A 12,785-nucleotide genomic window follows, 5' to 3' on the forward strand; every position below is an offset into this window, starting at 1 on the left:
TTGTCATTTAATATCTCCTCCTCATCCTCACTGAGTGCCCAAACAAACCAACATGTGGTGTCTATGAATGAGGCTGATAATCATTTTTGTCATTGATTTTTATTGATGTATCAAACAGTCAGTGTTGTGTGGATATTAAAACATGTCCAGATATATAGAAGTTTCCTTAGAAATAATACTTTTATGTATCTTGACACCAGGGGCCTGAAGGCAAAGACTTGTCAACTTAATGAAAACAACAAGTGCTTCAAAGTATAATCTTATAAAAATCTGCAGACAAGTTTGAACAATTACTTCCGTTTTTATTTTTGGCAATATGTTTATTATTTTATATGAGTGTCTGTATTCAGAGATCTCCAGACTGCACACACCAATAAGAATGATGCATGAAACCTGTCAGAACAAGTACGACCAAAATTCACAGGAATCGTATCACATCACACAAAATGTCACACAATCAATCTTTCTACACAAAGAGCTGACTCAGCTACATAGCAAGCCCATTACATTTCATTTTACAAGCACAATTAAATAAAAATAAAAGAAGTTAAAAAAAAAGAAGTTATCTGAATCATTGTTGCACAAGCTGGATTTAATTATATATCTCTTTCAACAGCTTTAACTGCAGCAACTTCCCTTTACGCTCGATTCTTGGGAAGTGCTTCTCCCTGCAGATGTAACTGCCTCTCCAGAACATAATGGACCAGCTTCTTCACCCAGGAGGACCGAGGATTCAGGCAAATCTTCTCCCCGCTCGCCAATGCAGCTCTGATCGAAAACAGAAGAACACTGATCACAATTTGAGCCGTGGCCAGGAGGAGCCACAGAGATCAATAAAGTCCAGTTATGTAAGAGCAACCTCAGCCCATCAACACATTTTTGACCAGAAACAAAACACTGTCATTTACTCATATTTGTTTTCACATTACTTGCATTTATTAAGTACTGATTCAAAGCAACTTTCACCAACAAGGCGAATCAAAGTGCCTTACGTAAGATATAAGACAGTAAAACAGAATATGAACACCAGGGTTTCCACAGTCTCGTTCTTCTTTGGCTCCCAACAACAAACATTTCTATTTTATCTTTGTTTTCAATTTTGACACATCAAATCTCATTTACTCTGTGACATTATGTAAATCTGCGTGTCGTATTGAGCCTTTGAGAAAGGCTCTCACTTGTTGTCCGCTGTTGTTGTTGCCAGAATCTCTCTATATAAAGCATTGAATCTCTGTCTGTCTGTCTGTCTGTCTGTATGTTTGTCCTTCGCATTTCTTGAGAACCGTCCATCTGCTCTACTTCACACTTGGCAGGTGCATTACTGGGGAAAGAAGGGAGTGCACTGTTGAAATGTGGTGCAATTTGGACATGCGACGTGTTTATTATTAATAAACTTGAAATAAACAAGCGAACAACGAGCTGCTCCACTCTGCAGCGGCGGGGCTTTTGGGCTCTGCTACTGCATGTCATGGTCAGAGCTGTACAACCCTGCCATGAGAGAGAGGAGAGGACACCTCTCTTCATATGTTAGGCTTTGTTGTGAGTTTCCTGACTCATTTTAAAAAAGACAAGAGAAAAAGTGAGAGGGCAAGTGGGAGCGGCTGTGTGAGGCATATAATAATAATAATAATAATGATGAGAGGAAGACAAACAGAGCAACTACATTTAAATGGAAGTCATTTCATATTTTGTCCTGTGGCTCTTTAACCATCCAGCTGTCTGTTCCTGCAGAGCTGCAGGGCGAAAAGCGAGGAGGATTTCTGTTTCTGTTCTATTTCTGTTGTTTTTGTGGCTGCCAGCAGCTTTTCCTCCTGCAGAGAGTCACAGACAGAGAGACCTCCTCCACCCAGCCAGCACTGCTGAGGCTGCTAAAGCTAAAACTGTCTCTCTCAATCAGCATATATTTGAAAATGAGCATGGGGGTGGGGGAGGTGGCTGTTATCATTCTACCATTAATATAAATCTCATGACTCCCAAATGGTCAACTCTACATCAGCATTGGCTTCAGCTTTTCAGGGCTGATTTTAACAGCAGCCAACTTTTTCCAACTAAATGACACAAAAATGATTTTCTCCATCACACACTCAGTCACAACACATGGTCTGTCTGCCTGGCTGCAAGAGTGCATAGAGGGCTTTTATTTGAAATGACAGATGCAGGAAACGGCGACACGCTGCGACACCGCACCCGGCCGAGGAGAGTGTCTCTCCTCTATCTGTGCATCCGGCAGCCTACTGTATGCAATAAGTAAACGGCAAAGTAAAAGATCATTTATTGCTAAGAAGCTTTTTCCTCTTGTTCCTACATTTGGATGTTTGAGCTTCACTGTGCAGAATGATGTTCGTGCAGAGTTTGTTTTCACATTCATCTGTTGAAAATAGAGGAGCCAGTCCTTATGTAATATTCAGTTTACGCAGGTGTGATGTGACAACTTGAAGCCTCCGGTGCACAAACACTGAAAACTGACTTACCAGTGAAATAGGAGACATCTTCTGTGAAGACATACTTTTTATGTGGAAAAACCAAATCAGACACTCGATATTGTTCCAAGCAGAGTATTTTTATCTGTCTTAAAACATGTCTGGAGGGGATTTTTAAGAGTTGGTCGCAAAGGTGACGCATGTTACTGTGTGGCAATGTAGATATGTCTGTGTTGTCGGTTCAGACACACAATTCTCACGGTCTTTTCTATCCCGATGATTTCTCTGTGATCATAACAAATCTGTTGTGTTTATATGACTTTTACAAATAAAAATGTGATAATAAATGAACACATCTAAACTAACTGTCAGGTTGGGGAAAGCAGGAGTGGACCCAAACGCAGAGGTCAGAATGCAGATTTGATGAAAAAAAATCATTGGCAGACGAAACAAAACAAATGATCCAACAAAGACTCAACTCAGAACCAGACCTTAAATACAAACTAAACTAATCAGGGAATGGGGAACAGGTGACGAGACACAAGGGCAGGCTGGGAGTGATTGGCTGAGGGAAACACAGGAAGCAGGGCAGGGCTGACGAGACTGATACAGGGCAGGTGTGGGGAAGACACAGAGCAGAGCAGGGCTAACGAGGATGAAGCAGGGAAGGTGAGGAGGAGTACATGAACACACAAGGGAAACACAGTAACAAAACCAAAACCCAGAAAACACAATACTCTGAATACAACCCACACCAACCTGTCCAAGAACCATCATGAACCTAAACTAAAGTATACAACACACCAAAAAAAAAGGCAGTCCAAACCCACCACCCACATATAACAATGAAAACCCATATGACCCCAATGACTAAACAGAAGTGCAAACCAGGAAACCCCAAAGACCACAAGAACATAAAAAGACCAAAAAGCACACAAAGTTCAGGCAGGATGTGACACTAACACGTTTCAAATGATTTTTTCGTTGCTGAAATGACCAGTCAATTGTATAGTAAAGTCATAGTGTATTCTACGTAATGATGCAATTTTACATCATGACGCCATCACACAATGACATCACATCCTTTAACAACTTTTAGCAACAAAATGACCTGCCTGTAGCAACTTCCCTCAAAAATGAGCTGGCAACACTGAAAAGCAGATGACAGGTTGAGCCATTTTTAACACATGAAATACAGATATTGACAAAATTAGTGACAACATCAATATTGATGCATTGATGTGCTGGCCATTCATCATAGTACAGTCATATAATTTAGTTTACAGCTCAAAAAACATGTTTTAGTGTGCAGTACTTATTTAAGTACTTTATTAAGTCCATGTCGCTTTAATTGATACGTTTGTCAGTTTATACATGTATATGTTCTGAGCAGGCACGTTTTAAAGGGGTTGTTTAAGACAGTAGTTCTTAATATTTTTGGCTTGTGGACCCTTAAAATGAAGCAGTGTTTACTTGTGACCCTTCATTACAAGAAGTGTGAACAGTTCAACTGAAAATTGATCTTTTTCTGCTATGACCTTTCCATTTAAAGGATTTTTAGAGCCCTAAACAGCTAATGTATGTATTTAACAAGAAAAATAGAGAAGTTTAAAAAAAAAACCCCAAAAAAAACATAATTTTGTGTAACAGAAATATCTTATCCTTTATTATCCCTTTAAACATCTTCCCAGATTGGGAACCACTGGTTTAAGAGACTAAAATCCTCTCCACGATGCCAGAATATAATTCAGATGGAGGGATAAAAATTGGCCAAAACTGAAAAAAATAACCCACAGTATGCACATTTTGTGCATTTGGAGAATATCACAAAGTGTTGCTCAATACAGTTGGGAGTCTGTGATTTAAAACCACTGCCTGTGTGTTTGTCTTTAGCTCAGATATTCCCAAGAACCAAATCCCAGTAAAAGATTCAACTCAAATCCTTTTAACCCTGATATTATTCATAATATTAAGAACAAATAGTATCTCTGTTTCTGTATTCTGTATTAATGTTTACAATTATCCACTCTGTCATCTGTCATCATCTAGTGATGATGGAAAGTCTCTGCGTTTGCAGTAGTAGTGAGATCATGACATTATTCTTGGCTGACAGATTCTGTTGGTAGCAGCTGTCCAAACTGTGAAACAAGCTCTTTAACAGGCTGCTCTTTCTTCTGTCAAGGTGTAGTAGTTGTTATTGGATAACAATCAATCAATTAATTGATAAAAGTAAAGATTATGAATCAAAAATATAACTGAATTCATTACAATAAAACCTTTCCTTGAATCAACTGCATCTCATATGCTTCGTGCTTCAAGGACAGTGTCAAACTTCTATTTCCAAGGTTAAGAATGAATTTTTAGGGTATTAATTGTGTATTAAATTGAATTTAAATTGAATATTTTAAGGTTTTCGCTGGTTGGACAAAACAAGCAGTTTCACCATGGGCTCTGGGAAATTGCGATGGCCATTTTTCAAGACAATTGTTGGAAGATTAACTGATGATGAAGATCTCAACACGAGGACACTTACATGACCTCTGTGGCTGGGCAGTAGGGCCCTTCAGGAAGAAGCTTGATGCTCCTCAGACTATCTGGAGGAATGATCCTCGACTCCACTTGCAGGCACCGGCAGCGCGTGTTGTAGTCTCTGCTGATTGGCGGCATTCCTGCACATCAACAGACACTCAGTCACAATTTTTAAACAATCAAAAAACCTCATAGAGACTAATCTCTCTTGTCAAACTTTTTAGAAATCACTTGTGAAAGTAAACACAATCTTTCAACACGCTGCGGTTGTGGTTTAAAATGCTCATGCAGATGGTTTCACTTCCACCTCCAGTGTTTTGTAAATATTTTTGTGCTGCCAAAAGAAAATGCTTATGCTGACAAAAATGTTGTCTCATAAGATATATTCAGCTAAGCATTTATCAAAAATGCAGTAATAACAGTTCACTGATACTGCACAGTAAACACACGTCCCTTAATCTATGAACCGAATACTGACAACACAATGTTCTAACTGCTTGCCCTCATCACCCGCCTTGGTATTGTGAAATGATTATGGTGCGCACATCCTCTGTTTTCACTCAGTTGTCATCTGGTTCACTGTAAAATCAAATACTATGAGTGATGGTGAACAGGGGGTCAAGTTGTTACTTAAGACTGAAAAGTTCGTCATTAGCTGAGTTCAAGTGAACTTTAGAGAGTAAAACAGTCAGCGATCGTTCAACTCAAACCAGCAAGTTAAAACTAAAACATCATGTATACTGTACATTATGTATTAATTATCAGATACTAGACGGCCATGTGGTATAATTGGAGGTTCTTCTCTGACAAGATCTTCATAAAGACTGTGAAACCTGCAATAAAAAGGACTTTCTTTTAAGTTTATTTTAAACTGCAGTTAAAATTCAATTCAAATCCAAGTTTCCAAAGATACTAAATGCACAGTTTACACTAAATAAACACTGTCTGAATTTGCAGATTAATAGATTTTATTTAGCTATAGGTTAAACCACAGTAAACTGTACTAGCAGCTTTCCACACAGCCACTGGTTTCCATTTATTTCACTACATTTTGAAGATCCATCCAGACTTGGGACGTTCATGAAGGAAATTCATTACTGAGCATCATGTCTTCATTTAAGCTACCATATTGTGGTGTAATAATGCAACACAGACTTTTCATTTGAATCTGTGCTTCTGTGACAACAAGAAAAGGCAGATGTGAATAGAAATAAATGACTATAAACGTACTGATTCTTCAGTAAGACTAAAACATTATTTGGAAAATGATCAGCAATCCTCCACTCGTTGCACATGTACTCGTTATATGAAATAAAATTGGCTACAACCTGCAAAAATATGGGTATGCTAATTTGTATGCTCAATATGGCAATGCAGTGTGGATTGCTTTCCTGTGCTACTCAAGGGAGCATTTAAGGATAAATTAGAGTTCGAGGGGTAAATGTCTTTAAAATTCTCACGTATTGCCGTGTGACTCCCTACTCTTGCAAAACGCTGTTTTGCAAGAGTAGGGATTAACATACAGCTTACTGACCCGTAAATAGACTTATGTCTTATTAATGTACAACATGCTGTTTCCAGATGTTTCTCCATTCAGACAAGAACACAACTCCACAGGAAAAATGTTTAGAGATGGACAGCTGAGAACGTCTGCAGTAGTGACTTCCATCATCCTTTAAAACCCGAATAAATTATGTCAAATGTTCATTTCAACAGCCTGATAAGTACTTCACAGAAATGTTTAGTAACAGTTTACACAGTTCTCTTACCGTCAGTGAGGACGAACAGGATCCCGAACATGAAAAGGATGCAGATCTTCATCTTGCCTCTTAAGTTGTTTAACTCAGACTGATATTATTCATCTGCACTGCGGTATTTATTCATACAGTAATCATGTGTTTCTCACAAATTTAGTTGCGGGAGATTTGAGGAAAAAAAACCCAGACCTGTGTAGGTGTGTTTATGCTGGCTTCACGTGTGCAGCAGAGGGTTGTCATGGGACTGTGGATCCACGGACAGACCAGAGGCCCCGATGAGGTTACGCGGCCACGTGCTCGCTATCAGCAGCCACAGATGAGTCATATAGACCGGTCTGCATTTCTCATTTTTCTTCCACTTGTCATGGCTCTGCAGAGATGTTGAGCTTTGATTCCCTCTGCTGACCCTGAAAGATTAGAAGATGTTCTGTAAACAAGCAACAGTTTTACCTTTGGCAACAGTACATATGATACTGTGAGATAAGGTTGTTGTTGATGGTAGGTTTTGTCCCTGGGGGTTTGTTCTGACCAGTATAATACAGTTACTATGTGAAATAGTTTATCTTACGCAGCTTTCACTTCTTTCTAATTTCAGTGTGGTGTTAGGTGTTCAAATGACTCAAAGTGATGAACCCACAGACAATTATCACCCGACTCTGCAGTTTCCCTCAGGTCTGCAGAGCTTTTTAGCATCTTTCAGCTCATTGTTTTGGTTTTACTGCCCGGAAACTTTAATGTTTTGGTTGACTCTCAACGCTCTCATCAACCTCACTGTTTTCAACAAAAAAGCTTAGATTAACAGACTGTACGCTTCCCGCCAAACAGAGTGAACACAGCGGAGCATTTAGCAGCTGAAGAGTCAGATATTCCCCCCAAAACATTGCTAAACTTACTCCAAATACAAAATGCTCAGTGTCTGCTGGATGTATATACAGTACAGGCTAAGCAGCACCTTTTTATCAAATGTGTGTGTGTGATTTTTATCTCTTTGTCGTGGATGTTTGATGTTTGTTTGCAGAGACAAATTGCACGCGTGAATGAAAATGAAAAGAAAAGTGATTCATACGGTTTATTTTCTTTTTCAGGTCAGTTTTTCTTTTCACGAGCGATATGTCGTTTCTCTTTCATCTTATTATGTTTGAGCTGCTATCATCTTGTAGTTTGCTTTAATATTTAAAAAGTTTTCTTTTGATTTCAATTTACAGTGATAATCATAATCTGCACAATCGGATAAAGATGATGTGGGTGGCTTGCGACGTTGTTGGCAGAAAGTTGGAAATCAGCAGAGAGCACGGTTCAAGACCACCTCACTGTTTTTATTTTATTTTTTATTTTAACCCAAACCATGATCTTTCCCTAACCCTAACCAAGTTGTTTTTGTGCCTAAACCTAACCAGACCTTAACCACCACATTGTCACACCATAAAATATAATTATTTTTAAACAGTGACTGCCATGATACTGCACGTTGAAAATGACGCTAAAGGGATACCCAGTGCGTTAAAAAGTGACGCCACGGGGTCCTGACCAAGCTTTGGTATGTGACGAGTTGGGAGTGAGAACATCTTGTCTCTAAATACAATATTTGTCTGATGGTAGAAATGGTATGTGCATGAAGCATAATTCATTGGCAGTTGTTCACGTTGTACAATAAAGAATCACATTTTTCGGGGTATTTCCTAAGTTCATCGTCCAAAGACATGCAATTCAATTGTATGTATCCATACACCAAGTATCATAATCAGTTGAAGGTTTTGAGACAAAAGACCAATATGAGCATTCAGATAGAAACCAAATCCACTTTGGCAGAGGTTAAAACAGAAACAACCTTTTTAGATGACATGGTGTTTTCTGACTCAACTCGAGAAATGTTGTTCCCTCATGACTGAAGGCATGTGTCTCTATCAGACGTTCAGGTCATATATGTGGGTCATTATGCGAAGCCTCAAGGCCACATGACTTGTGAGAAATGAAATGATCTATTATGACTTTGCAAAAATTGTCATCTTTTGAAAAACAACCTTAAGGGGACTTTTAATGGGATTTTTACTGCCAAAAGCAAACTGATTTCTGGTTTGGCAGTTTGTGTTTTACTTTACAGGGAGTTTTCAGTGTTGGGGGTCCAACACTAAAACTCTGTCATGAGCCAAAACAGAAAATAAAAAAAAAACAGTATTTCGGTTTCAGTTTTTCAGTTCTAATCATTAACTAGCTTGTTTGTGCCTATCCTTAGAATGTGACTTTATTATTCACCTTGATTACAGGCAACTATAAAGATGAGGTATGGAGGGATGTGGGGATTCATCACTTTGCTTCCTCTTCTTTTTAGAAAGAGTAAAAACACAGAGTTGACTTTTATCTGCACTCTAACAATTCAGCACTATATCCAGTGTTATATCCAATATGTGATAATTAGTGAGGTTCTGAAATTTGAAATTACCCCTAAACTAGTGAGTAACTATTGAGTAACTATTAGGGAGTAGTGAGTGTGAACAAGGAAGTGATTTTTGTCTCTGTGGTTTGCTCAAAAGCACATGATTGTGTGATCTCTCTGTGTGCAGGTAATACACGCTTGTGCAACAGATGTTGTTAGGAAATTTTCCATGTTTAGGGGTTAAACATTGGGTCAAGCCTGGGCCTTGAGGTCACACTGTAATTCTTAAGTAGAAAAGAGACATTTTTTTCTTCTCCTTGAGACTCAAGTACCCGCAGTGATGTTTGGGGAAAGCAGAAACCTCTCTGATAAAGGGTAAATCAGCATTACCATGGTTACCAAGATAGGAGGGCGCCTTCCTAGACAACACAGATAGATTTTATTGACTCTGTCAGATAGGATGTGCTGACAGTGACCTGAACTAACACGTTTAAAATGCAGTTCCTTGTTTAGAAACTAGTGAACCAATTAGACTATTTTTTCATATTGTAGGCTGATCTGTTGAAGTTGAGGTTGACTAAGGGCCCTATTTCAACGATCTGCAGCGCATGGCGCACTTGCATTGAGGGTGTGTACAAACCCACTTTTTATGGACTACACTATTTTAACGGCGGAAAAAATGGTCACTGCGCGAGGCACATGGTTCAAAAGGGTTGTCCATAGTCTCCTAATTAATCATGGGTGTGTTTTCGGCGTAACATGCAATAAACCAATACAGTGTCATCTCCCATTCCCTTTAAGAGCGCTTGCACCTTGGCGGATTGCTATTATGACGGCGCATTTGCCAAGTAGTAGGAAAGAGCGCTTCTCAGCAGAGGCAACGGATCTGCTCGTGTGCAAATTTCTTGTTTTTGAAAAGGTTTACTTTTCTAATTACAGCTTTGGTTTCTTTAAAATCGTTTTGTTCAGTCATGGAGTAACAGGTCAAATCAGCAGGGTTTTAATTGCTGAAAGTATGGAAACCATTATGATTAATTTGAATCATGTAAAGACTCATAAACACAGTTATCAGGTCTTGATCAGCTCTCCAAGGTGCTGATCCTGCTGCCGGCAGCAGCTAGAAGCTGTGCAGATTTATTTCCTTCTTTAGTTTAATCATTGTTTTCACTTCATTTATTTCCTCATGTCATCATATATTGATGCAGCAGGAAAGTCGATCTGTGTCTGATCCGTTGTTTAAATACCTACATGTATTGCCACGATTTGGTCAAATAATTAAACAATTTAATCCGTCCTTACCGCGATTAGTTAATTCTGATAAATATTATGACTAAACATTATGACATGTATTTTTTAAAATATGTTAATATACACAATAATAATATAATAATAATAATAATATAAATAATATTATAATTTAATAATAATATTATATAATAAATTTCCGAAATTTCAAGAAGTCAGTTTCATAAAAAATCAGATTTATTGCCGTTTTGGAGTCTTCATTTACAGCGTCACATGTCAAGAATCAATCATCAACATCAGTTATCATTGTAATGTCATCCTTTAAAAAAAAACATACATATAAAATACAGAAAAAAAAATTAAAATAGCAAAATATGAAACACAAAACAACACTGTTCATCATTAATTTCTTAAAATACTTTTTAAGAAATTACAGTCTTTCACATTATTATATGTTGGCTTGAATGATCTTGTAAACAACATGTGTACATAAAGTTTGAAAGATCACAAACTGCTCTGATTTGCTGCAAGATACAGTGAATAAAAACAATATGTAAGGTGGAAATTTACAATCAAATCAAACATATGATCAGTGCATGTAAATTACAAACTGAAGGAAGAGCTTCACGTCTCTGATCTCTGTACTGACTTCCAGTACTGTCTCCTAAATATGCCAACACTCAGGTGTGGGTGTTGGCATATTAACATTTAACTCTCTTACATTTAACTACGAACTCTTATATATACTATTTAACTGGCCACTGGTTTCAGCTGCCAATGTGCAAAACTGAGCAAAATCCACATTCTTTATAAAATACATGTATTGAAATAGTGTCACATTTTTCAGTACCTCTTTTTACATCTGCTACACCCTAACATTTGGGAAGGTGTGCTGCTCTCTCCTCTTATAAACTGTCATCTTGGTTGAGTTGTAACAAAGACAAACACGACCCATCTGCATTATGACAGTTGTGGCTCCGTTGCGGCTCACTTGGTGGTTTTTTTTGGGCTGAGGCTGTTCATCTTAGCAGCTTGTTGCATCTTCTGCCTGTGAAGAAAACACATGTTCAGCCTTTAATCTGACATTTCATACTGTATCTCTAAAAGCAGGGTTTCTATCATCTAATTATTACATAGTTCATGCTGTGATGAATGAAAGTGCACTGTGTGAAAAAAGCTTTTTACTTACAATTTGACTGTTTTCACTATTGCTTGGACCAATCCTTCATTGGGGTCAAGACACCGTGAAGTGAAACCAGCACCTTCTCTCAGTACCGCACTGTGTGGGAGAAAGAAAAAAGATTTAATATAAAATAAGTCTCTAAACAACACTTATTGTTGGATCTGGTTTGTTTCATTATGCATTTGTCCATGTAACATGCAGGTACTTACATGATTTCTTGCTTGCTGCAATGTGGACGAGGATTATAAACCTTGATATCAGCGATGCGAGAGAGATCCACAGTTTTGTTTGTTTTTACACATTGGCAACTGGTCATAATAACTGGAAAACATAAGAGGACAGTGTAAATAACATATGCAATACAGTTTCACAGAGATTGAGATGTTTTTAGTCATTATTTAGCTCAAAAACAGCACAAAAAAAGCTTGACATGACCCAAGGAATCAGTAGTGAGTGCAACTTGCTTACCTCTTGAAGTGCAAATGGAAGCACAGGCCAAGAGAACGATGCACTGGATTATAGTATTCATGTTTGTCTTGGGTTTTAAAAATGAGCCCTGCAAGTTTTGAGTCAAAGTCTTGTTTTTTGCAGCAATTTCCTCTCTCCTCAGTAGTGCTTATTCTCCCTTCAGGCTGTCTGAGTGTGTGTGACTGTGAGCCCCATGTTTTCTGCACCTCCTATTTATACATAGTTAGGTGGATGCCTGCCAGACTTCCGGAGAATTGGTAAAAAAAAAAAAAAAAAAACAGTAAAAGTTTCTGGATTTCTACACATGCTTTTGTAATCCAGCCATTTTTCCTCAGAAGCCACTTCTCTTAGCTTTCACTTCCTTGTAAGGAACTTGTGCGTGTGTAGGAATGTCTTACTTATGCTGAGACATGTTTGCCCTTGGAAGTTGTGCCTGTTTCATCAATGCAAGAGTCACTCACATGAATCCTTGTTCCCACAGAGCACTTTCCCACGTATAGATAAGTTAAATCAGCCATTGACCTTCTTCTTATCTTTCTGATAACAAAGACACTTTTACCAGCAAGCGCTTACTGCTACACTACGGGGTCTAAAATATTTGTATTTGCACAGTTAGAGCCCTCAGCCTGTTAGTTGGAAGATGTTCAGTCTCTCTCAGAAATCTTCCTTTGGACAGATGGTTTTCTCTGTTCTTTGGGACTCATATTGTTATATTGTTTTTACCTGGGATCCTCTGAAATCCATGTTTACACAGCTGAAAGTGTGAGTTCAGAGAAGAACAGTCTGGTCCCAGAACTTTCTTTTGTAAT

General features: G+C 38.2%; 2 protein-coding genes across 2 annotated transcripts; both read right to left on the reverse strand.

Annotated features, from left to right (window-relative positions):
• Positions 1–80: 80 nt before the first annotated feature.
• On the reverse strand, positions 81–6,857 carry cxcl19 (chemokine (C-X-C motif) ligand 19). Its single transcript, XM_044341876.1, has 3 exons — positions 6,719–6,857; positions 4,954–5,089; positions 81–768 (listed from the first exon to the last, which is right to left on the reverse strand). The coding sequence occupies exons 1-3, from the start codon at positions 6,768–6,770 to the stop codon at positions 639–641; spliced, it is 318 nt and encodes a 105-aa protein (XP_044197811.1). The 5' UTR covers positions 6,771–6,857; the 3' UTR covers positions 81–638.
• Positions 6,858–10,691: 3,834 nt separating this feature from the next.
• LOC122974034 (C-X-C motif chemokine 2-like) lies at positions 10,692–12,425 on the reverse strand. Its single transcript, XM_044341875.1, has 4 exons — positions 11,977–12,425; positions 11,718–11,829; positions 11,515–11,604; positions 10,692–11,373 (listed from the first exon to the last, which is right to left on the reverse strand). Exons 1-4 carry the CDS (start codon positions 12,035–12,037, stop codon positions 11,313–11,315), a joined length of 324 nt encoding a protein of 107 aa, XP_044197810.1. The 5' UTR covers positions 12,038–12,425; the 3' UTR covers positions 10,692–11,312.
• Between the last annotated feature and the right edge of the window lie 360 nt (positions 12,426–12,785).

This window comes from Thunnus albacares, chromosome 22 (genome assembly GCF_914725855.1).
Source record: "Thunnus albacares chromosome 22, fThuAlb1.1, whole genome shotgun sequence".
Lineage (NCBI taxonomy): Eukaryota > Metazoa > Chordata > Actinopteri > Scombriformes > Scombridae > Thunnus > Thunnus albacares.